General features: G+C 37.6%; 6 protein-coding genes and 3 long non-coding RNA genes across 12 annotated transcripts in view; 4 read left to right on the forward strand and 5 right to left on the reverse strand.

Annotated features, from left to right (window-relative positions):
• Positions 1-1665: 1665 nt before the first annotated feature.
• Positions 1666-4403, forward strand: LOC130693242 (probable chitinase 2). Its single transcript, XM_057516369.2, has 9 exons — positions 1666-1968; positions 2203-2406; positions 2478-2637; positions 2696-2795; positions 2856-3015; positions 3137-3210; positions 3433-3618; positions 3700-3834; positions 3910-4403. Exons 1-9 carry the CDS (start codon positions 1899-1901, stop codon positions 4288-4290), a joined length of 1470 nt encoding a protein of 489 aa, XP_057372352.1. The 5' UTR covers positions 1666-1898; the 3' UTR covers positions 4291-4403.
• LOC130692979 (receptor-binding cancer antigen expressed on SiSo cells-like) lies at positions 4343-5196 on the reverse strand. Its single transcript, XM_057516075.2, has 2 exons — positions 4801-5196; positions 4343-4741 (listed from the first exon to the last, which is right to left on the reverse strand). The coding sequence occupies exons 1-2, from the start codon at positions 5098-5100 to the stop codon at positions 4472-4474; spliced, it is 570 nt and encodes a 189-aa protein (XP_057372058.1). The 5' UTR covers positions 5101-5196; the 3' UTR covers positions 4343-4471.
• A 617-nt stretch (positions 5197-5813) lies between these two features.
• LOC130692735 (adenosine deaminase-like) lies at positions 5814-8022 on the forward strand. 2 transcript variants are annotated; one of them, XM_059494923.1, is made up of 8 exons: positions 5814-5930; positions 5989-6050; positions 6130-6255; positions 6329-6726; positions 6793-6905; positions 6959-7258; positions 7320-7429; positions 7538-8022. In XM_059494923.1, exons 1-7 carry the CDS (start codon positions 5913-5915, stop codon positions 7416-7418), a joined length of 1116 nt encoding a protein of 371 aa, XP_059350906.1. In that variant the 5' UTR covers positions 5814-5912; the 3' UTR covers positions 7419-7429; positions 7538-8022. The 2 variants fall into 2 exon arrangements, with proteins under 2 accessions (XP_059350906.1, XP_057371806.1); XM_057515823.2 differs by lacking the exon at positions 7538-8022 and having other exon boundaries at positions 7320-7514.
• LOC130692873 (ubiquinol-cytochrome-c reductase complex assembly factor 1-like) lies at positions 7320-8648 on the reverse strand. Its single transcript, XM_057515961.2, has 6 exons — positions 8555-8648; positions 8251-8492; positions 8107-8179; positions 7872-8038; positions 7538-7809; positions 7320-7429 (listed from the first exon to the last, which is right to left on the reverse strand). Coding segments are annotated over exons 1-6 (840 nt in total). The 5' UTR covers positions 8640-8648; the 3' UTR covers positions 7320-7428.
• A 339-nt stretch (positions 8649-8987) lies between these two features.
• LOC130693314 (uncharacterized) lies at positions 8988-10708 on the forward strand. 2 transcript variants are annotated; one of them, XR_009001660.2, is made up of 8 exons: positions 8988-9084; positions 9138-9209; positions 9268-9407; positions 9478-9660; positions 9723-9814; positions 9947-10129; positions 10201-10287; positions 10356-10708. It is a non-coding gene; the product is annotated as an uncharacterized LOC130693314 (long non-coding RNA). The 2 variants fall into 2 exon arrangements; XR_009001657.2 differs by having other exon boundaries at positions 10201-10708.
• A 2805-nt stretch (positions 10709-13513) lies between these two features.
• On the reverse strand, positions 13514-13974 carry LOC130693399 (uncharacterized). The gene is made up of 3 exons (XR_009001683.2): positions 13895-13974; positions 13676-13823; positions 13514-13611 (listed from the first exon to the last, which is right to left on the reverse strand). It is a non-coding gene; the product is annotated as an uncharacterized LOC130693399 (long non-coding RNA).
• Positions 13975-16106: 2132 nt separating this feature from the next.
• LOC130693288 (uncharacterized) lies at positions 16107-17729 on the reverse strand. 2 transcript variants are annotated; one of them, XR_009421334.1, is made up of 6 exons: positions 17294-17728; positions 17123-17195; positions 16768-16884; positions 16481-16703; positions 16325-16419; positions 16107-16246 (listed from the first exon to the last, which is right to left on the reverse strand). It is a non-coding gene; the product is annotated as an uncharacterized LOC130693288 (long non-coding RNA). The 2 variants fall into 2 exon arrangements; XR_009001652.2 differs by having other exon boundaries at positions 16768-17195; positions 17294-17729.
• The window catches only part of LOC130692633 (C-type lectin domain family 4 member F-like), a 50549-nt gene continuing 45516 nt past the window's right edge, over positions 16171-21203 (forward strand). Inside the window, exons 1-8 of the mRNA XM_057515767.2 lie at positions 16171-16711; positions 16784-16920; positions 17070-17204; positions 17304-17403; positions 17468-17527; positions 17606-17685; positions 17750-17858; positions 17966-18104. Of these exons, the coding sequence (XP_057371750.1) occupies positions 16171-16711; positions 16784-16920; positions 17070-17204; positions 17304-17403; positions 17468-17527; positions 17606-17685; positions 17750-17858; positions 17966-18104 (1301 nt within the window). The remainder of the gene's footprint in view (positions 16712-16783; positions 16921-17069; positions 17205-17303; positions 17404-17467; positions 17528-17605; positions 17686-17749; positions 17859-17965; positions 18105-21203) is intronic.
• Positions 19287-20775, reverse strand: LOC130692932 (estradiol 17-beta-dehydrogenase 8-like). Its single transcript, XM_057516026.1, has 7 exons — positions 20641-20775; positions 20380-20502; positions 20278-20318; positions 20041-20196; positions 19757-19938; positions 19558-19685; positions 19287-19489 (listed from the first exon to the last, which is right to left on the reverse strand). The coding sequence occupies exons 1-7, from the start codon at positions 20687-20689 to the stop codon at positions 19398-19400; spliced, it is 771 nt and encodes a 256-aa protein (XP_057372009.1). The 5' UTR covers positions 20690-20775; the 3' UTR covers positions 19287-19397.

The raw sequence follows: 21203 nt of genomic DNA on the forward strand, positions 1-21203 counted from the left end.
TAGCGCACATGCACAGTACTTTGCCACTTTTTTTACGTTACTTTGACGCCTATTTTTTTTATTTTATTTTTTTTTTTTTTTACATTGGATTGGTGACATAAGCCTGTAGAATTATACATAATGACTTGACTTATACATATGCATATAAAAACAACATTCAGCGTAATACATAACCGAGTGTTCCTAATATTAAAAAAAAACAGTTTACGGTATTGGATATATTTACGCGCGTGTGTGTGGAATTGTCGGTTGAATTTGTTGGTCTTCATTTGCATTACAGTAGCTGAACAAAAAAATACACAGCTTCCATTCTCTTCCCGAAAACGGTTGTATGCCTTTTTTTTTAAATTAAATAGTGCCAACGCTGATTGCTAGATGGCGTTGCTTTACTTGTGGAAAACAATTTGCTAAACTGAAAAATCTGGTTAGCGCTGGATCGAATGACAATTCGTAAAAAAACCATCTGGTGAAACATATCACGAAACCCAGTTTTACAGAGCTCTCTCTGAGTGGCACATTGTGCACCAAATACACGCAGCTGGATTTAGGAATTTCAAGGCAAATGACCAGTTGCCTTGATTTGGAACATCCAAGACTTGTTTGGTTGATCTGACATATCCAAGGCCAATATAGTATCTTCGATATATCGGCCTTCTTTAACCTTAAACGACTTATTGTTTGCCCCCGGGAAACAAGTTCTAGATAATACTATGTGGTAGGTACATATGGGCAGGAAGCGCTCTTCAGAAATTGATTGGTTCACCATCGGCCATCTTTATTTCTAGTCTAATTGACACTTCCGCTAGTTAGCCCATCGATACGATCGTTTGCTTAGTTAACACTAGTAATGGTATACACCCACTTCTTGTTTGACTCAATTATTTATATATATATATTTTTAGAGGAGTGAGGGTGGGTCTAGATGAACAGAAACGACCTTCTGAAGATGGAAAAAAAAAACTTTCCAAATCCTAGTAACCCAGAAATTCCAAGCCATTTTTCTCACAATCGATAACGCGGGAAATGAGACACGTTGGGCCCAGGGTGCATTGCACCCCAGCATATGAGATTTCAGTAGGGGTGTTTAAGGGCCGTAGGGGGTGGAACCATTTCAACTTATTGCCCCGAAGACTCTGACTCTAAAACTAAACCTAGAATTTCTTCCTTTAAAGAGAAACCGACCATCCCGAAGAAACATAACATGTCCTTATCCAAGTTCCTTCTGGTTTTCTCCAGGTGAAACCACACTTCATTTGATGCGGTTCAGTTGCAAAACAAAAAATCGTTTTTTTAGACAGTGCCAATGTTGTTGAAATGCGATGGAATCTGAGAAATCTGATTCATAAATGACTGGACGGGGACGTTCAACAAAATTCCGTTATTTCCAGTGATGCCTGAGTCATTTGTTGTCGTCGACTTTGGAACGTTCATTCTACACTCTAGGATGACTAATCACTTTATAGCTATGTGGACATTTGGTAAGCTTTATGTTTCGGCAAAATCTTGGTGTTTGCAGAATGTCTGGTGATTGCTACACACGTGCACTCACGCGCACTAGTTCCGAAAAGTCTAATACTACGCCCCTTTCTCGTTGTAACCAATGGGCGATAACCTCTTCGCCGCCGGGCATTTTCAAAAGAAAAAAACACCTCAGCTGCTGAACAGCGCACAGTTCTGTGTTGTCCTACGCTTCACTCCCTCGTCCCTTCACTTCAGCTTCGCATTCCTTGTTATTTACTGCTTCACCGAGAATTGAATTCATTCCGAGCTGTTGCAACAAGCGAGTCAAGTTGTCTTCTGGAGTGTGGCGAATTTCGTTTTTGGCTTGGGCAGGGACTTATATTGCTTTGATTACACGAAACTGACACTTAAGGATTCTACTAGCTAAAACAACCAAAATGTTAAAAAGTTTATCTCTGTGTCTTATTCTCGCCTGTTCGTACGCCACCGGTTTAGACCTTGATGCAGGTAAGCCAGCCTCTGTCTGTGTAACACATTTGCAGCTCTCTCATTTTAATACTGGTCAAGGTGAATTCAAACAAGTTCCCTTAGGCCAACTCCCAGTTCCAAAAATGGCTGTAAGGTCGTGTTAGCTGCTACTCAATGCTTTCTCTCTCTTTCTTAATCTATTAAATACATTTATCTATCAAATGATCTTGTGTGAAAAATAGCTAACTTTGTTGTGCTTTTTGACCCTTTCAGATGTCAACTCCCACAACAAGGTTGTTGCCTGCTACGTAGCAGGATGGTCTGCCTACAGGCCAAACAATGGTGCTTTTACTGTTGAAAATATCGACCCTATGTTATGTACACACATCATCTATGCATTTGCTGGGTTAGACAATGTCACTTATTCCATTAAGAGTTTGGACAGTTTTCTCGACACTGAGGAAGGAGGTGGTAGAGGTATTCCAATTGATGTTTCTGATTTTGATCACAGCTGGCTCTTATTTTTATTATTCTTATTTAATCTGTAGCCCAGTACAAGAAAGTCTTGGCTTTCAAGGAGAAGCAGCCTAAGCTTAAAGTGACTATTGCAATTGGAGGCTGGAATGAAGGATCTGGCAAATACTCTGACATGGCATCTACTCCTGAAAATCGCAAACTTTTCATAAACAGTGTCTTAGCTTTCATAAAGTAAACGTGACACATTTTTCTATCTCATACCTTCATTATATTTATGTGGTTTTGTTAGGAAGCATGGTTTTGATGGCCTGGACATGGATTGGGAGTATCCTGGCAGCCGCGTGGGATCTCGCCATGTCGATCGGGAAAATTTTGCCCTACTTCTTAAAGTACATATCATCAATAGGCATGAAACACGATAGCACGTAAATAAAAAACGTGTCTTCTAGGAACTCCGAACTGAATTCGATAAAACCGGACTGATTTTGACAGCTGCTGTTGGCGCAGCTCCTCAGACCATCAATCGTGCCTACGATGTCCCTGCAATTACGCAGCATCTTCACTACATACACATTATGGCCTACGATTATCACGGATCTTGGGATTTCCATAAAAAAATAATTTTTATTTCTATCAATCTTGCTCCTGTTGGAGCAATTAATTAATAGTTTTTTATTTCGTTGCTTATTATATCTATATATTTTTAAAATTCTCCCTCATTATACAATAGAAATTGGACATAATGCTCCGCTCAGGTTGCCAGTCAACAGCAGCACGATCGACCTAGAACTTCGACTCAGCGTTGTAAGTAAAAAGTAGACGAGCGTACGTAGATCAAGCTTTTTTCTTTTCACTTTTGATGTCGTGTACTTGGTTAGTGACTTTCGTCACGTTGCGTGCGACTTATCAGTTTATGTCTCAAATTCCCAACGTGAACGTGGCGCTTAACTAGTTGCAAGAAATCACGCATGTGCAAAGTGGAGAATGCTTGAGCCAAAGAAGTAACAAACTTTACCAATTATGTAGGAGGATACCATAACTTATCTAAAGAAACTTGGCGCATCACCGGAAAAATTGGTGATCGGCATTCCTTTCTATGGAAGAACCTTTACCCTTGTCGACAAAAATTTGCGAGACATCGGTTCTGCATCGAACGGAACGGGTTTTCAGGGCCCATACACCCGAGAAGATGGATTTCTTGGATACAATGAGGTTTGTCGTTGACATAATATCTTTTGATGAAATCTTGTTCCAGTTTTAATTAGTTTAATTATTGTTACCATCTAAAAATAGATCTGTAAAGAGCTTGGCATGAAAAAAGAGGGAAATGAATGGGTTGAACAGTGGGACGACGTTGCTCAAGTGCCTTACATGTACAACGGTGAAAAATGGGTTTCCTTTGACAACCAGCGAAGTGTCGCCATCAAGGTATGGATTCAATATTACGTAGAAAATTCTGTGTGCGTAAAAAAAAAAGTTAATATAATAATGTTGTACAACCAGGCCCGTTACGCATTTGATCAAGGACTTGGTGGCCTAATGGTTTGGGCCATTGATAACGACGATTTCATGCCCGAATGCTCGAATGTTCGATATCCTCTATTGAGGGCCATTAATTCCGAACTTAAGGCTGCTTCCATTGATAGCATGAAGCCCGGCCAAGCTCCAGTCACACCAAAATCGAAGGATTCGAATAGTGACCCGAACAATGGCCACGAAAACAAACCAGGACAAAAAACTGACGACACTTCCAGTGAAGATTCTGATAATGTCATTAAGCATGGCCATAACAAATCAGGACAAACTGGCATCAAAGGATTTTCCCTCAATCTTCTTCTTTGTGTACTAACACCTGTGATCTTCACATTTTCTATTTTACATTGAATGAATGTTAACGGGAATGCATAATTCCCTATCAAAATTTATCGTATGACGTCTTTTAATACAATCTTTTAATGATAATACAAAATGGTGAAAACACCACAAGAACAACATTACATATTGTTAACACTTAATCAAAACCATTGTGTGACATGAAATTCAAAAATTTTGTTAAAGCAGGGAACTATTCACCTGATCTAAGTGATCTTTTTCTTCTTTCTTCCATCTTTTGCTGTTTCAGCACTGCATTCATATCTTCAGAATCTGCATCCCAACCAGTTGAATTTGGATCTTCATCTTCATCAAGAATATCACCAAGTCCTGGGGGAGATAACAGCAGGCTGTCAAAGTTTTCTTGAATGTCAAATGTCACTTTTTGCTGCTGTTGCAGACTAGCTACAGGACGGAAATTAAGTTTTAGGCTATTTGACGTTTTAATTTCAGGTGTCATGTCCTGTAATGAGAAAATCTTTTTAAAAATGTGTTTGAATTATGGAATTAATATAAACTCACATTGAAGAAATCTGGTTCATGAGCAATTTCTTCACTTGCAGAACGTAACTTGGTAAGTGACTTTCTGTACTGTTCTATATGGTCTTCAACAGTAGCCGGTTTATTTTCATCCCACGTATTCCATGGGATCATTTTATCCCGACTTCTATCTGAACTACATTCGGTAATAACACTTTCCATGATGACATCGCCACTTGGTTTACGTCTACGCTTATTAAAAATGCACATCACACGTTTGAACATATTAAGGATGATCAAGATCAACCCTTTGATACGGTTTATGACGTACGAAACGGGCATAGTGTTATATCAAAGTTAAATGCTGTAAATATTTTTTCTGGTCGGTAGTAGCAAACTATTTATAATATGATGAGTACAGCGGAATTATTTTGACAGCTGAACTTGTAAGCGGTGCTGCTGTCGTCTGCAGTCTTTACGCCTAGTGGCAATGTTTTTCAACATCTAGCTTGCAACCACCCGTTTTGCTCAGTGAAAAACCATCTGTTGTTGCTGCAGAAACATATCGGATGTGTTCGTTATCTGACAAATATCTACCGATCAAATTTCTAGTTAATGTTCTACATATACTCAACGAATATTTCTGGTACATCACGCTAGCGCTGTAGCGTTCTGGCGCTTGGGCTTATTTATTCGAGCTTAAAATTTTTTTCGGTAAAAACTAACACTCATCGGAATTGGTTGAACATCATAAGATATACTCAAAATAGAATACTTATTCCGGGAAATTTCTTATTTTTTCCATTAAATTGATCGTTTTTAAAACACACCGAATATTTGATGCAATGCTAGCGTGCCAGAACGCTACAGCGCTAGCGCGATATAGCAGAAAATCGGGCTTATTTATCAGTCGGGCTTGAAAATTTTTTCGGAAATTTGAACCGGTATTTGGTATTAAATTTAACCGTTAGATGGCGATAGCAGTAAAACAGAGAAAAAACACAAGTTTTTTGGGGGGAAGGGGGTGGTAAAACGGATTGCCATAGACAAATATCACATGTAGCAATACTGCCTCTTGCCAGTAACAGTGATTACTGTTGGTATGTAAAATCTCATTTCACGTGTACGATCGTAGGAGGACGCGAAGGTTAAAAATGCTTGTCACACCCAAGGTTGTAAATTGACTATGTGTATTTTTTTACAGTGTTCACACAATAGTTATTTTATTAGGTTGAATTACATGTCCATTTGGATGGTGCTCTAAAGCACACAACTGCATTTGAATTACTGAAGTATGGAAACAATAATACCAAACATGCATGTATATAATATTTAAAGTAACAATGGTTGACTTTTCAAATTAAACACTAGGAAAAAGAGTTTACCTTTGCCGGGAAATGGTTCTTATGAAGCATTCGTTGAATCCGTAATTGTGAAAGAACCGGATAGTTTAATGACTTTTCTTCGAGGATTTGGTATTTTTCTGCCAGCAGTCATGTAAGATTATGTTTGATTCTTAGAAAATATGCTCAGAAATTATAATCATATTTCAACAAAGTTCTATTTAAAGAGGAGACTTGGAAGCCATTGAAAGAATGAGTTATGAATTTTGTGAAAGTGCAGCTGAGCAGGGAGTCATCTATGTAGAGGCCAGATACTGCCCATTCCTTCTGATGCCAGATACCTTTACAGAAGCAAATTTTCTAAGCGAAAATGCTGGAAACCACAATAAAAATTGCAAACATATTTCTGCCAAAGAAGTGGTAGAAGCTGTTAATAAAGGTTTCCATAAGGGTGAAAGACAGTTTGGAACCATAGCCAGAACAATCCTGTGCTGTATTCGTGGGAAACCTGAGTGGTCCAAGGAGATTCTCGATCTTTGTATCCAATTCAACGATAAAGGTGTTGTAGGAATCGATATCGCTGGCGATGAAGCCGGTGAACAACCAATCGCCGGGGAAGAATCTGGTGAATTTATACCTTACTGACGAATAGCATGTTGTGCTAACTATGTTCATACTTTTTCCCCCATAGAGCTGCGAATGCTGGACGCAGAAGATATTGCTGTATTTGAAAAAGCAGCTGAGCTTGGTGTACGCCGAACGGTTCATGCAGGAGAAGCGGGACCAGCCCAAATGGTCTGGAAGGTAATGGCCGTCTAAAACTAGCACCTAACGATTATGTTCAATAGTAGCTTTAGGCTTTAACTGTGCTGAAAGCTGAAAGAATCGGTCATGGTTATCGCGTTTTGGAAGACGATTCAATCTACAACCATTGCCTTAATAACGGCGTTCATTTCGAATGCTGCCCAACCTCCAGTATATTGACAGGGAGTGTGTCAATATGTGGAACAAAAACGCATCCCTTAATGCGCTTTGCGCAAGATGGAGCTTCTTTTTCCATAAGCACTGATGACCCTACAGTGACAAATACCAATTTAAGTGATGAGTACACATTGTGTGCAAAATGGGGATTAACCGTAACCCAATTACAAGAAACGGTCAGTTGTCGAAAAATTTGATCACCAACCATTGTAGTAAAGAGTCATTTTCTATTTACAGAATATCAATGCAATGAAAAATTCATTTGCAGAGCCATCTATAAAGCAATCCATTTTGGAAAAACTTTACAGTGCATATGGTTTGAAAAACCAAAATTAAAAAATTATATTCTAGAGTGGCAATGCAAATTCAGATTTTAAAATGCAGCCATATATAATTTAGTGCAATAATACAGCGTTGGCGAAATGTGAACAATTATTATTATTTTTTTTTTTTACTAAAGACGAATTTTTGTCCAGTTGACTTTACCATTGTGATATATGTCATCATATTTGGTTCTGTCCAGGATAGCGATATTTTCTCTTACGTAATCGACTAAGATGTCCAGATGGCGCGGATCGAAATCTTGCTGGAGCATTAAATTTCGCCAAATTGCACCGGCTAATACTTGATCACTACTTAAGAGGCCTTCATCATAAGCAAACAAGCTTGCCTGAAATTCATCAACCAGAACTTGAACCTGTTTTCTTCGCACACTTGCAGCCGTCTCCTTTAAAACAACACAAAACATTTGAATGGAGTATCTCAACCAAAATCTATAGAATGTCTTACTCCAATCTGTTTGCTTTTGAATTCAACATCCTCCCACATGGCTTCTACAAGAGCATTTCGCACAAGTCTTCCATTGTCTCCTTCATTCATCAGTCGAACCATTAACATCCATACATGTAGGCCTCTCACTATAAACCAGGAATGGAAAGTATCTTCCATTTTCAAGTCTGCAAATGTTAATAGAATAGTTGTTCAGCTTCCAAGCATTTTTAAAAGTATTCAATTCTCTACTCACATTTAAAGAAAACATTGTGATTGACATGCTCTTCCAGCGACTCATACAGCTTATAACCAACAGACCTTGATATCTATAAAATCAGAGAGACCTAAGAGTGTAAGAAGAAGAAATAAAAAAAAAAACTGTATTTGTTCGTCTTACACTTTTTGACAATTTGCCAAGTCCCACATATATTTTAAACCGTTGTAGAATTCCTTTATCTGAATCAGCAGCATATCGACAGCAAGGTACGTGTAAATGTGAATTTGGGACACATATTCCTTCATGACGTAACAACGGCTGAAAAGATCCCATTCGATAATGAAAAGGGAAAGGTACTCTTCGGAAGAGCAAAAATGAGCAAGCACGTTGCATGGTAATCAAGTTATTCTGGTCCTGGATTTCTAATTGGTTTATAAATGATAGATTTTAATCTCTCGTATCAATTCTATGGTTGCTCTTATACTTTGCTGAATACTAATAACACAACTAACACAATGTATTTTTGGTAAATCTAGCAGACATTTCTTCCGTAACTTGCAGAGATGCATAAGCCAGTACTGGTATTTTGTATACTTGCGTACTGTGAACCTATAAATCGTGGAAAACATAGTGGAATATGGCAATCCGTTTTAACCCCCCCCCCCCCACCCAAAAAAAAATATATATATATCTATGGCAATCCACTTAACCAAAAAAAAAAAAAAATATTGGTTTTTTTTTTATTTTACTCCCGTCTATTATGGCAATCCGTTTTTATGGCAATCCGTTTTACATAAAAAAAAAAAAAAAAAAAAATGGAGGAAAAAAAAAAAAAATCGCACTTTTTTCTTTTTTCCGACACGTAGCCATCTACCGCTCAGACTCATTATTACTGGCGTAGGCAATTTCAGTCCATTGGATGCCATTCGCAGTTAGTTCAGTAGCGTGGATGGAGAATAACGCGTGGCTGGAGGAACAATTGAAAAATGGATAAGATAATACAACAAAAGGATGGTAAGTATAAACATTATTATATTTGTTTTGAATTATTAATTATTGTTTATTAGATCAAATTATGGACCTGCAGGCTCAATTATTGCAACAGCACAAAATATTAGATAACAGCAAAGCTAAGGATGGTAAGGCCTAATACATAATGATTCTATTTATTTGCTTTTATTCATTTGTGTTTTGTAGCTCAAAGTTTGAGTCTACAAGCTCAGCTAGGGGAAAAGAACAAATTGGAACAGAACAGTTTCCAAACAGTGAAGGAGGTTTTTCCAAACTCAAACCTAACTGAGCATGAGGATGAATTGGCATTAGGCGAACACAGTCAGGTACCTAAACTTTTCAAATAAGAATTCAAAATAAGTATAGAATTTTAACAAACAATTATTTATTGTTTAGTTATTCAGTCTACCACCTGACAGTGTGTTAAATTTAAATTCTGTTAGTGCTGCACAAAAAGATCGTTAGTAATAAGCCCATGCAGTGAAGGAAGTGAACAATTGTGGGACCGTATTTGGGCCGAAAATGGGTGTGGTACGGAAACCAAGATATGGCACAAGTTCAACATGAAACATGGATTAGGTACTTTTCGGTTTTATGTCTATTGAAAAAGTATTTTTAATGCTATTATTTTGCATTCACAGAATTTAATGGGGGATCAAATCAAGTCTGGAAGTGTTACAGGATGGAAGAGTCAGCCTACAGATGAAAAAACACAGAGTGCATTACCATTAAGGTATGAGGTAAAGTAATAGAGTATGCACATTGTCTAATGTGTTTATTTTATTAACAATTCAAAAGATTAATCCTAGTTTCAGCCAAACATGAAATAATCCAGAGAAGTACCATCTTGTGTTAATAAATCCAGTACAACAGCAATCCTTTATAGTTCTGTCACAGCTAGAAACCTCAAATAATTCTGCTTCTCTGTCTAAAGAACAACTTGTCCTTTACGTTCAGAGTGTTGGGGAAACTGGGTACTTAAATGGCCCTAAAGATGTTTTAATTTTGCTGCCATTGCAGAGATGAACATCATACATGGACTCATTAGGTATGAAAGGATTTTTCTTCAAATAATTTTGAATTTATGACGAAGAATTTCTCCTCCTTTTTGCCAACCAGGTCTAATCTACCAAAAAAAATTTTAGCCAATAGGAAAGGATTTTCATGTACTGGGAACACAACTATCAACAATGCAACATTGTACAGGTGCTAGTTTATCATTCAAGAGCCTTATACAATGATGTTAATCTGCAATTTGTATGTCCTTCCCCAAGCTTCCACCAGAAGTTGAATCTATGAGTCATGTAAGTTACGTGATCAACAGTTGATATGTTTAACGGTGTTGTTTTTCTTTTCTCAATATAGGTTAATAGTAACATTGGATCTGAAAAAATTCTTGGTTGGGGCAAGACACTGAATAAATTGTATTGATTGGATGGATGACATGACATTTCTATACTTAATTCGGATTCCCCAGACGGTATTTGATATTAAAAAAATTGAAGTGCATATCTGGGCTCCCTTCTTTTCTGAAGCCCCGTTTCCCCTTGACTCGTAATAAGCCCGTAGGGGGTCATGCCCCTACTGTACGGTATATATAAAAACAACATATACCGAGGTTTGGAGGGCTCTGGCCGGAAAGGGGACGTGGGGTGCCGCTTAGTCCGATGATGTGTTCACGGAGGGCGATGTGGCTACCCACAAATCCGAACTAAAGGTTAATCGCTCCTGTAAAAATGTTCCAAATCTTCAGCTCTTCTTCCGGCTTCTCTTAGCCAATCACCGGGTAATCTCCCCGGTGGGTCAACAAGGCAGTGTCTCCCCCTGCCTGGGTTGACGGCAACTTTTGAAAGGGCTATTGTGCCTTTTTAAAGTTGCAAAAATAATTGTAATGTGCAGAGAATTGTCAATAAAATTTTTTTATAAAATATTTTTTGCAAAATTTCATTATCTGTGTTCACACATTACATTTATCAACTTTTTTTTTTGTTTTGCTTTATTTGTTTTTGTCACCTTTGATGGTAAGCATTGTTTCCATTGGTTTATCGTTTATCTGTAAGCATTCAATTATTATCCAGGGATCGAACCCTGGATGTTCGGCATACCGCGCCGATGCTCTACCAGTGAGCCATGAATCATGTGATGACGAGTTGGCTTTTTTCTAGTCACTTGTGGACTTGCATTTCACTTAGAATAAAACTGAAATGCAATTCTGCAATATACTCTTGTACAATATTCTACTTCATTTTAACACATCTACTGAGATTTGAACCCAGGGTAACAGGTATCACAGCTAAAGGCTCTACCACACAGCTATGAACCTTACCAAAACAATAGAAAGATAAACATATAATTGTGAAAGATTGCATAAACATCCTAGACGATAACATATGATATGCGATAATAAAATATTTCGATATATATCTCGTGGCTCAATGTTAGAGCATCGGCGTTGCACGCTGAATGTCTGGGGATCGGTTCCCATACGAGTAAAACAAAATACCAAATTACCTCAAAAAATATCCAGATGTTACACGTTGTTCCTTGAATCTAGGTTGAAGAATTCAAAGAGTGTAATAAATAATAATTGAATACTTACAGATAAACGATAAACCAATGGAAACAATGCTTACCATCAAAGGTGACAAAAAAAAATAAAGCAAAACAAAAAAAAAAAGTTGATAAATGTAATGTGTGAACACAGATAATGAAATTTTGCAAAAAATATTTTATAAAAAAATTTTATTGACAATTCTCTGCACATTACAATTATTTTTGCAACTTTAAAAAGGCACAATAGCCCTTTCAAAAGTTGCCGTCAACCCAGGCAGGGGGAGACACTGCCTTGTTGACCCACCGGGGAGATTACCCGGTGATTGGCTAAGAGAAGCCGGAAGAAGAGCTGAAGATTTGGAACATTTTTACAGGAGCGATTAACCTTTAGTTCGGATTTGTGGGTAGCCACATCGCCCTCCGTGAACACATCATCGGACTAAGCGGCACCCCACGTCCCCTTTCCGGCCAGAGCCCTCCAAACCTCGGTATATGTTGTTTTTATATATACCGTACAGTAGGGGCATGACCCCCTACGGGCTTATTACGAGTCAAGGGGAAACGGGGCTTCAGAAAAGAAGGGAGCCCAGATATGCACTTCAATTTTTAAATAATTAATACCGTAATACGCGGAAATACACAGGCAACTGATGGAGGGAAATTCAATTCCGTACTTCAAATTATTGTAACTTTTCGTCATCACATCCCAACCAGAAACCTTCGCAGGTTCACTATTGCTATTAATCTAAATTAAGAAAATAAAACATAGATAAGCATGAGACGTTCTTATTGATATCGCTTACATGGTACATAAATTCATCATCTGCCATATTCCTGTAGATTCCTGGCAGGAGCTTCTAAAAGGCTATGCAGTTGCAAATGATCACCATAGCCAAAAGTTGAATACGAAAGTTTGGAAGAACCCTTCGTGTTGGACACAGAGATCTTCCATGGCTTTCCGGTTTGACGTTCCATGCACCATAAAAAGCAGATAGGTTACAAAGTTGGTTGTTTTGATCACTAAACGTTAAGGTAAACAATGTACCTGGTCTCGGCAGTCTTGACAACAATTTCCATTATAACATCATATCACCTGATTTTATGGAAAAAGAATTTCGTAGGCGACAATTCAGAATAGAAATGGTTCCACTCAAATCTATTGACAGGTGAGGTGACTTTAGCTTCAACCAAAAAATCTGGAAGGATGTTTTCTAGAAAAATTATTTTTTTACTATGCTAAAAATGTTAAAATTTGGATTGTGTTGTACCATTTTTAGCAGGATTTTACTCAAAGGAAGGAATGTCGCCTTAGGGAGTGCAAACCGCGATTTTCAAAACTATTAAATGCTTGTTAGCCATTGAAAGATTGCTGGCAACGTTTGGGACATGATTAATGAGCTGCTTCGTGGATAAAGCTCGTTTTTTTAGTCCTCTCCAGCGTGACATGAATTCCAGCATGTTCTACACATGTATCAGCACTTAGCTATACACCAATTAAGACAATTAAAAAATTTAAAATAGTACCACCTTTTAATGTTTTTGACTCCACGATTCATCTTCGTTGCAATTGTGAAGGCAAGACAACTGACCTATGGTGATTTATTCATTGCACTTGCCATAACCGTTTTCCCAATGTATCAGCTTTTCTGCCAACAGTAGTTTACTAATACAACATTGACGATTAAAATTAGAAAACTAAACAAACTCAGCAGAAAAGCATTACCAGGGAGTAACATCTTTCATGTTGACGAAGAGTCCTCGGTTTATCATGTACATGGCAGAATATCCACATTGCCTGTATGGCACAATCCTTTGCGTAATCACACAAATAGTAACTAAAACATACTGAATTGAAACAAAATTTAAATGAAGTTTTACCCAACAGCCGGCTGCACCTCTGAATTCCAAAACTATGTCTACACATTCATATCAAGCTTTTCCAGCATGTCTCACCTTTGGCATTTGTTTAAATCATTTCTTCAAAAAATTTTAATAAATGTAAATAAAGTAAACAATTGATATTTATGTGACGTCGGAGTACCATTCGGCTGTCAAGCATTCCATACAAGATAGGCATTTTGAAGAATCAGTGGCAGCAATCAAGTGCTACAATTTGAATATGGGCTAGGTGTTATAGTCCCTGAGGGCTCTCAATCCCTAAACTGAACCTTGCTCACTGATGTGACAATCTATAAAAGGATTTTAATCTTAATTAATGAGACATGCAGGATACTGTATAAAATTATAGTAAAGATGGTACCAAATGCTGAGTTACTACAAATTTTGCCTGGGAAATCTCCAACTGACCATGTGAAACATAAGTCAGCTGTACTGCATTTGCAAATCCAGTGTTCAAGTAACCATATCCAATCCATGTCTGAAGGAATGAATGAGAAAATTAAATAGGAATCTGGCCGCTAGATAGCCATAGCTGTAAAATAGAAAAAAAAGGCCAAAATTTTTTTTTTTTGGGGTAAAACGGATTGCCATAATATTCAACCAGTTCCAATGAGTGTCAGTTTTTGCAGAAAATTTTTTTAAGCCCGACCGAGAAAAGTCGGGCTTATTTAGTCGGACTCATTTAGTCGAGGTTAAAATTTTTTCGGTCAGTATATGTAGAGAATTAACTAGAAATATGACCATTAGATGGCGATAGCAGGGAAACAGAAAAAAAGGCCGATATTTTTTTTTTTTTTGGGGGGGGGGGGGGGTAAAATGGATTGCCATATATATATTGATCTTTTTTCTGTTCTACTGCTATCGCCATCTAGCGGCCAGATTTATAGTTAGTTTCCAACATACACTCAGCGAATATTTCTGCTGCATCGCGCTAGCGCTGTAGCGCACTGGCAAGTATTTATTGCGTTAAATATTCGGTGTATTTTAAAACGATTAACTTAATGGAAAACATAGCAATTTTCCCGGAACCAGTATTCAGTTTTGAGTATATGCTGTGAAATTCAACCAATTCCGATGAGTGATAGTTTTTGCAGAAAAAATTTTTAAGCCCGACAAAATAAGCCCGACTTTTCTTATATACTTAGCCGGGCTTATTTCGTAGGGTTTAAAAAAATTTTCTGTTTGTTTTTTGAATAAAAATTTTAAGCCCGGCTAAATAAATAAGCCCGACTTTTTTTTCGTTTTTTGCTTTTAATTAAAGAACCATAAGGCCCATTGGAAAAAAATTTGATTACCGTGATAAGCGTTCAATTCTGAATCAAAATCATGTATTTTAAAAGAAATTTAAAATTTAGCCAAAAATGAAAAAGTGCAAAGGCTATAGCCTTACTACTTTTGTCAAAATCAGCCAAAAGTGACATCTCTTGGAACTCGCCTAAAATCACAGAGAATAATCAACATTTAGCGCTGATTTCGATTCCTTGATTGGTTTCCTCCTGAAACCAGCCGTTTTCCAAATAGAATAAAAAATGTGATTAAGACCCGTAACTTTAATTTTGTTTTTTACGTTTATTTCATTAATACTTATTTAAAAACTATAAGGTCTATTGGCAAATAACTGGATTTCGGTGATTAACATTCAATTCTAAATCGAAATCATGCATGTTAAGCAAAAGTTACAATTAGGAAATATCGGTAACGTAAGTTGACGCGCTAGCACTGTGTCCAGCGCAATCGTGGTACAGCACAATATTTGATATATTTTAAGCACAACTGTATTGACGAGAAAATAAATGCCTTTCCTGAAACCAGGGTTTCCTTTTGAGTATAGCTGTTACTTGAACAAATATAAAAAATTGTATTAATCTTAAATCAGAGGTTTTTGTACAAAAAGCTGGGCTATAGTCGAGCTTAAGTAAATTTCCGCTAAAATAAGAATATAGCAAGCTATGCATGATTTCGATTGAGAATTGAAAGACAATAATGAAACCTATACCGCTAGGTTGATGAACAGAAGCGACTATGAGCTTCCTATTTTAGACCTTTAGATATCTCCCTTCTAAAAGCAGAGAAGTTAAAAGATTAAAATTTGTCATCTTAGTCGAACTTTCAAGCTAGTTATGCGATCTGGAAGTTTAGGGACTTGTTCTATTCAATAAGAAAGGTAGGTTATCATAACGTAAAATATGGGGTTTGATTTGACGAAAAGAAATACTCCTCTTTTCAGGTCACGCAAAACAAAGTTCAATTAAAAAACGCAATGGACAGCTCACCCTCGAAGGCATGGATCACCTCTGCATCCCTCTAAAATTAACACATTCCTACATATAAATTATTAAATTCTAACGGTCCGCTCTGTTCAAGATATCAAACAACACACCGTTAGCCGCTGGCACTCACTCGTTTCCTTTACCCTTTTTTTACCGATTGTTAAAAAAAAAAAAAAATAATGGAGAGAAGAGGTTGAACGACCTGTTGCATGAATTCCATCCCCCATTCCGTAGCCAGTTGTGCGTTGTACTTGCTTGGAGCAAAGTCAGTTGCAGTGCGTCTGGGTTTTAAATCGACGGGCGCATATTATCGTCCTTTTCCGGGATAACAATATTGCCTTGCATTGCCTAGGCGACCAGTTTTACCATGGGTAGTGAATTACGTAGATGGACATCCGTCGCACTATTCATTTTTAGTTTACTTTCCTGCACTACATCGGCAACTGAAAAAGAAAAATTATTGGTGTGGATTCAAGAGCACAGTGATATGTTTGTCATGTTAAAGCATTGGAATGATTTACCTCTAATATCCACTGCATGGAAACGACTAAAGACGACTTCTCAGGTGCAGGAAGACCGCAAAAATTTCATAAAGAACGTTGAAAGTTTTCTTGAGCTTTTCGGAGATGATTTAAAAATCAAGGCAGACAGCAACAGTTCACAAAATGTTCAAATACCTAAACTCAATGCAACTATGGAAGTTGCCTTGTCTCGTGAAAACTCAACGTCCGGATCTGAGTTGAAAGACAACGCAATGACGTCAGTAGACGGGGATAAAAGCGTTAGTTTAAAAAACGAAACAGATACCAATCGAGCTACACATTTCGAAATAGAAGCTTTCAAGTGTGAAAATGTCACAACAATAACTGTCAACAAAAATGTTTCCTTAAATTCGTGCACCTGCAATGGTGAATAGAATTTAGAATATTCACATTTTCACAGCATGTTAAAAACAATTGATGACTTGTGATTGATAACAGATTCTCAACAATTTGACCAAAGATCTTTCTTACGGGATTACGAGGACGAGAAACGCTGGTTGCGAAGTCAGCTAATTCCGTTGAATTATCTGTTTGAAAAACTTAAAACGGTTGAAGACAGTTTTACGAATTTACAGGTAATGCCTATACGATAGGCCACAGAAATGAGTAGTAGCAAACTACGACCTCCCAATTTTAATTTCTTAATGTGATGTTAATGTTTTTACTTTTCCTTGTTAATTGTCATAATTATTCACTTTGCTTTGGGCAACATGAACAACACAAGCGAGTCGACTGTACAAACGCGATAAAGAAGGATGAGACAAATAGCAATACGACCTCAAGCGCTGATACCGGGGCAGGTAATCCAGATGTCCACCAAGTTCTTTTGCGGCTTGAGAACCTTGAAAAGCTAAGCAAGGTAAGAGAAGTACAATTGTCATTTACATACAGTAGATATAAGACGCAGGGAAATAATGATGAAAATTTGAATTTTTATCTCATACTCACATATTCGTAGACGTTTTCTAAAGAATATGAAAATCTCACTGCGGCAATCGCGTTAATGCAAGAGACCGCTAAGGCAACAAGCGAGAATTTTGAATTGCTTTCAAGCCGCGGTAGGGATTCGTAAAATTATGCAACTTTTCCTTATTTTCATAATACCTGTTGGTTGATTTTTAGTGTCGGAACTTGCAGTTTCCAAGACTGCTTTAGCCGAGCGCAATAACACGGAAGACGTAGGTACATAGATTCATTAAAAATCCGGCCTGTTTCTCCTGCCAGCTGGGTTACAACTTTTGATTCGACTTAAAAATTTAGAATACTGCCCAGAACACTTAGATGAACGGGTCCCTTGCGCCGAAGTTGGCAATTCTTGCTACTGTTTTTCCAAGTTACAAGTAATATCTCTTGGTTCACTTCGTACTTATCTGTTTTGAAGTGTTTTCTTTTAAATTTTCGCAGAAAAATTGGACATCCGCGCAAGAATTTTGTCGAAAAAATGACATGTACTTGTTGAGCCTTGAAACGCAGAACGAAACTGATTTCATTAATAACTACATTAAAAATTCAGGTAAAAGAAGAAAAAAAGAGCAATCTGTTGCGGCTGATCTCTTACCATTGTGAAACAAAAAATTCTTTTTGGAAAAGAATAGTACTTAAATTTGGCCTTCTTCATAGGGTTGCCAAAAGATTTTTACTGGACATCAGGAAGCGATGAAGCTATTGAAGGTCAATGGGTTTGGACTTCGACGCTAGAAAATGTGACCGTCACAAACTGGAGGAACAACCAGCCAGATGGTGGGAAAAAAGAAAACTGTCTATACCTGCACAGCCGAGATGATTTCAAATGGGGAGACTGGATGTGCAATTTATCTCAGTATTTCATTTGCGAATGGTAGATCCATTCAAATGTGCTGGAACACTTAGTTTAACATCGCTTAACAATGTTGTTATTTTGCGTATTCTGCTTTGTTTTCGGGTTATTGTGGAAGGTGGCAATTACTGGCTAAATATGCTCAATCAAAATTTGTTTAAAATGAAATAAATACTCTTTGAATATGAAGCGACAGCCTGTCGTTGCTTCTGCTTTTTGGAGTGCGCCATAGTTGCGATAAACGTGAAAGACACCCCAAGCAAAACGATAGGGTTTTGACAGCAACCTGATCGCAAATATTGCCGTCGCTCATTCTTGATGGAATTCTTCGCTAATACCTTACGCTGGAACTATTGGGACGGTTGTCCACGATCTGTTTGGCCTTTATCTCAAAACTTGGGGAATGGATCTTGAGTTCCTAATGCTATCCACGTTAATCAATCTGCAATAATAGGTTTTACGAGTTTTTTAAAATGAGTAGGTTAGTTTGCGTTGCTTAATAAATACCACTAGGATTCTACCAATAACCTTTTAACACAAATGCAGGAATTACAAGAAAGCTTGGCATCCGTGCATCTTCTTGAATAGTTAGAGCTTGGCTGCCTTTAAACAAAACGTCATTAAAACACCGTGCAAGCATTCAGCGGACAGGAAGGGAAGCAGACCAACTGCAAATAGAAGTGCAACTTGAATGTTAGCCTTGCATCGCCTTTCTTGCCTTGACCTAGTATTTATCGGGGGAAATCTTTACTAAGACGCGATCTAAAACTATCAACATAAAAAGATATTGTGAACAAATAAACCCTATTACCTGTTTTGGAACATTTCTTTAAAATTGTAAGAAAACGACCTACTTTAGAGGACGTACACCTGGTGAGCTCTTAACCTGCGATATTTAATAACCAGGACATCTTGTTTCACAAGAGGATTTGAAAGTTTGGTTAGCGAACTGTCGTCGTCCTGGTGCAAATCTAATAGGTAGTTCAATTTCTGATTGAACAAAAATGTAATCACCATTGGGTTTGGGCCATTTCCGAGTTCCTACATAAACGAAGGAACTGGCGTTGAGCAGTCGATGTTGCAAGGATCCTACCACAGTTTGAACAAACGGAAAAGATTTGAAAATTATGGAGCATAGAACAATCGACTATGTACTCCTTAGTTGTATCTGAGGCAGTAACAATAAAACTAGAATTTCTGTAAATCAAAACTGAGGGCCAGGGTAAGCTTCTTTCCTTATGTTGCTAATCCTCCAGATACTTCGATGCAATTACCGGTCACGTAGCTACTTCTATCCGAAGCCAAGAAAAGTACCACTTCTGCTACCTCTGAAAAAAGAAGAATAACGTCTTGATTCATCCAAGGAATACTTACTTTCTTTTTTTTATTATATAACCTTCAGGTAGGCCCATACGTCCGAACGGAATCAAAGCTTTAAACTTTTCTTTGACTTTATCAGGGACAGATTGTACCATTGGCGTTTCAATGAAACCAGGTAAAACGGCGTTACATCTTATGTTGTACCTGGTAATGGGAGAAAAAAGAGTGATATGATTTCGAAATATTTTACATAACATTCATAGCAATCTACTAACTTTGCCAATTCTTTGGATACAGATCTCGTAAAAGCTTCAACCCCTGCTTTGCTAGCAGCATAGTTGCACTGGCCGACATTTCCTGTTTTGCCAATAATCGAGGCAATGTTGATGATACTGCTTTTTGGAAGTTTATCATCTAACATGGCAGCTGATGCAGCTTGTGTGACCAGAAATGTACCCTACGATGAAAGGTACACAATAAATGGTAGATGTATATCTAAAGCCTGTTTTATAATTTGCTGTAAGTTTCAGTGTAGTAACCAGATAAACCAATACCATACCTTAAGGTTGACATTCATCACAGCATTCCAGCTGTTTTCATCCATTTTAAGTAAGAAGTTATCCCTTGTGATTCCAGCTGAATTAACAACTATGGAAGGTGCAGCATTGAACTTTCCTCTGATATCTACAATAAGTGACTGGACTGATCTGCCTACCTACTCAAAAGATGAAAATTCAGTGCAATAAGAAGCCATTAGTATTAAAACGGGGAAAGAATATCTTAGTAGAAATGCTACCGAGACATCCACAGGTAGGGCCAAGTGTTCATATCTACCTCCTGGAAGATCATAACTGTAAAAAAAAATTAAAAGAAACACAAATAAATAGTGCAGAATTACCTATATCATCAAGATGCTTCTTGGTTTCCTCCGCAGCTATTGAGTTTAGGTCTGTAACAACCACTCTGGCTCCTTCTCTGGCTAAAACATGGCATACAGCTCTTCCAATACCACTTCCACCACCTACACACGAGACACAAAATGGCAAATCAATTGATTTCTACAAATGTATGTGATAGGTATGATAGGCTTTTCAGAAAAGTGGGCCAAAGGTTGAAATTGAATATGCTAGATCAGTAATGCGAATTATCAGATTATTACCAGTAACAAGGGCAAGCCTGCCTGACAGCAATCCAATTGGAGAGGCCATGATGATAGATTAAGATATACTAACACAAATAACAAGGAGATAAAATTAGTTGCACTTTGCCGAACCTGGAAAGCCGTAGGGTAAGTGTTCAGGGGGGAAACATTTGTTTTCGGAGGCCAACGCCACCTGCTGGCTAAAGATTAAAACAATAAATTTTTTATTATTATTACTTTTTCTTGTTAAAGTCCACTGCCGCGAACATTGCATGAACTGATATCTTTTGCCATTTGACCGAAGACGCAATGCTGAGAAGCCTTGCAAAAATCTAAGAACTTTACCTTTCTTGCGTATGCTTACAGACAATGACATAATACCGCACCATATAAAATAAAAAAAAGAAGCATCCATTAGCTTTGCGAAAAGCTTTATGGAAAACGAATTGTTTTTCATCAATAACGATTTTTTGAAAACTCTGATCTAGTGTTGTTTTCGACAGTTGTTCGTAGAAGAACACCACCTACATAGCGCACATCTTCTCAGTATGATTTTGTTCGCCTATCAGTAAGATTACGTC

Source organism: Daphnia carinata, chromosome 1 (genome assembly GCF_022539665.2).
Source record: "Daphnia carinata strain CSIRO-1 chromosome 1, CSIRO_AGI_Dcar_HiC_V3, whole genome shotgun sequence".
Lineage (NCBI taxonomy): Eukaryota > Metazoa > Arthropoda > Branchiopoda > Diplostraca > Daphniidae > Daphnia > Daphnia carinata.